General features: G+C 47.6%; 1 protein-coding gene across 1 annotated transcript in view; it reads right to left on the bottom strand.

Annotated features, from left to right (window-relative positions):
• Window positions 1-295: 295 nt before the first annotated feature.
• LOC116399673 (transcription factor COE3-like) overlaps window positions 296-1,680 on the bottom strand; it is a gene marked incomplete at its 5' end in the record, with an annotated part of 29,748 nt that continues 28,363 nt past the window's right edge. Inside the window, 2 exons of the mRNA XM_031876994.1 lie at window positions 296-361; window positions 1,407-1,535. Of these exons, the coding sequence (XP_031732854.1) occupies window positions 330-361; window positions 1,407-1,535 (161 nt within the window). The remainder of the gene's footprint in view (window positions 362-1,406; window positions 1,536-1,680) is intronic.

Here is a 1,680-nt window from a genome sequence, read left to right as displayed (position 1 = left end):
GTGGACACGCCTCCTTCCTGTCTCACAGTGGTTCAAACTGATCCGAGACCTGTTTTAGTCTCCACAGACTTCTGAAGTCAAACACAACTAATACTCAACACAACATGTAGTACACACACTGCAGACACACACACTGCCCCCCCTCCCCCCCACACAGTTCACCTCCACGATGACGTCGACTGGCGGTCAAATGGTCGGTCGAGGGGATGATGGGAAGGTTCTTTTTTTTGTGTGGCTGACATGTGGGCGGGGCCATCAGTGGTTGGGGGGGGGGGGGGGGGGGGGGGGGGGGGGGGGGGTGGTGGTCTGACGGTATCTGGTAACCCTCCTCACATTGGGGGCACGATGAGACCTGCCATAGCTGAGAGAGACGACCAGACAAAACACTCAGTTTGATTTCTCTCAACGACAAAACAAAACAATCAGAAGCAGAAATAAACTCGTCTCTCTGCTGAATGTCAGAGGAACCAATGTGGACGAGCGCTCCGTCTCTCTGGAGACAAAGAAGAAGCTTCTCTACAAGAAGTGCCATCTCATCAAGTCATTCTGCTCATTATTGGCCCGACAAGTTTAGTTTTCTGAAAACACGTTCATTAAAATGGGACAGCACAGAGTATTTGAGTGTTTGCAGGTTTAAGTACAACTTACATTTATTTAATTAACGCTGCACCAAATAGTGTTAGCTTCATTAGCAACCTCTTCTTAACATTAGCTGTTAGCTCCGTTAGCCAATCAGGACTGTGCTGCCCACCGGCTGCTAACGGCTAACAGCTAACGTTGAAGGTCTGGTAACTAGAGAGCATGAACGCTGGTCTCTAGGTCGCATCCATAAAGATAAGTCCTCATTTCAACTTTTACAAAATCAGTCGCACCCTGACTGTCTTTCATTGGTTTGCACCATCAGGTAACGGACTCTATTGTATGAAGTTACATTGTTGCTATTATTGAACCCTAAAACGTTTATTTTCCTAAAAAGATAAACTTGTTTTTGTACTCGTAGTCCTCTCAACCTCAGCAACCCGACCTCATGAAGATGTGACTATCTATTTATATTTATATCTATAGAGATCCGGCATCGTATCGATTATCAGGAAACAATGACGACATGAATACTTCTTAAAAACACCTTAAAATAATTGAAATTTAGCAAAGTTTTCCATCATCAAACATCAGTAAATATAAATCCATCTACTGATGGTTCCAACCTTTAACATGAAGAATTTAAATGTATGAAAATTCTCAATAAAACACCAGAAAAGTTATGGATCAACTTTGACGTCCGAGTGTCAAACAGCAGGTCTCCACATGTAACAAATAAAGAGTTATTATCATTACGGGGGGCGAGGGTGGGGGGGTGCTGACAGGCGGGAGTGGGGGGGTTGTGGGTGGGGGGGTGGGATGCTCACCCTGGAGGTTGCTGCCATTGTTGGTGGTGCAGGTGGGGGGCGGGGAGGTCTGTGGCCGCACGACGGGGGCGAAGGCGCTCTTCTGTTTGACTGCAGAAACCATATGGACAGGAGAGAATGAATAAGGGCCTATGGGAGCAGAGGAAGAGAGAGGAGGAGGTGAGGAGGGGAGGAGGAGTCCTGCAGGAGGAGCTGACGGTATATAAACCAGCAGGCAGACAGTGATATCGGATGGAGATGAATCATGCAGGAGGTGGGGGGGGGGGGGGGGGGG

This window comes from Anarrhichthys ocellatus, unplaced genomic scaffold (assembly GCF_004355925.1).
Source record: "Anarrhichthys ocellatus isolate YVR2014 unplaced genomic scaffold, GSC_Weel_1.0 scaffold122, whole genome shotgun sequence".
Lineage (NCBI taxonomy): Eukaryota > Metazoa > Chordata > Actinopteri > Perciformes > Anarhichadidae > Anarrhichthys > Anarrhichthys ocellatus.
The sequence above is the reverse complement of the archived record's forward strand: the minus strand, read 5'-3'. Positions and strand labels throughout refer to the sequence as shown.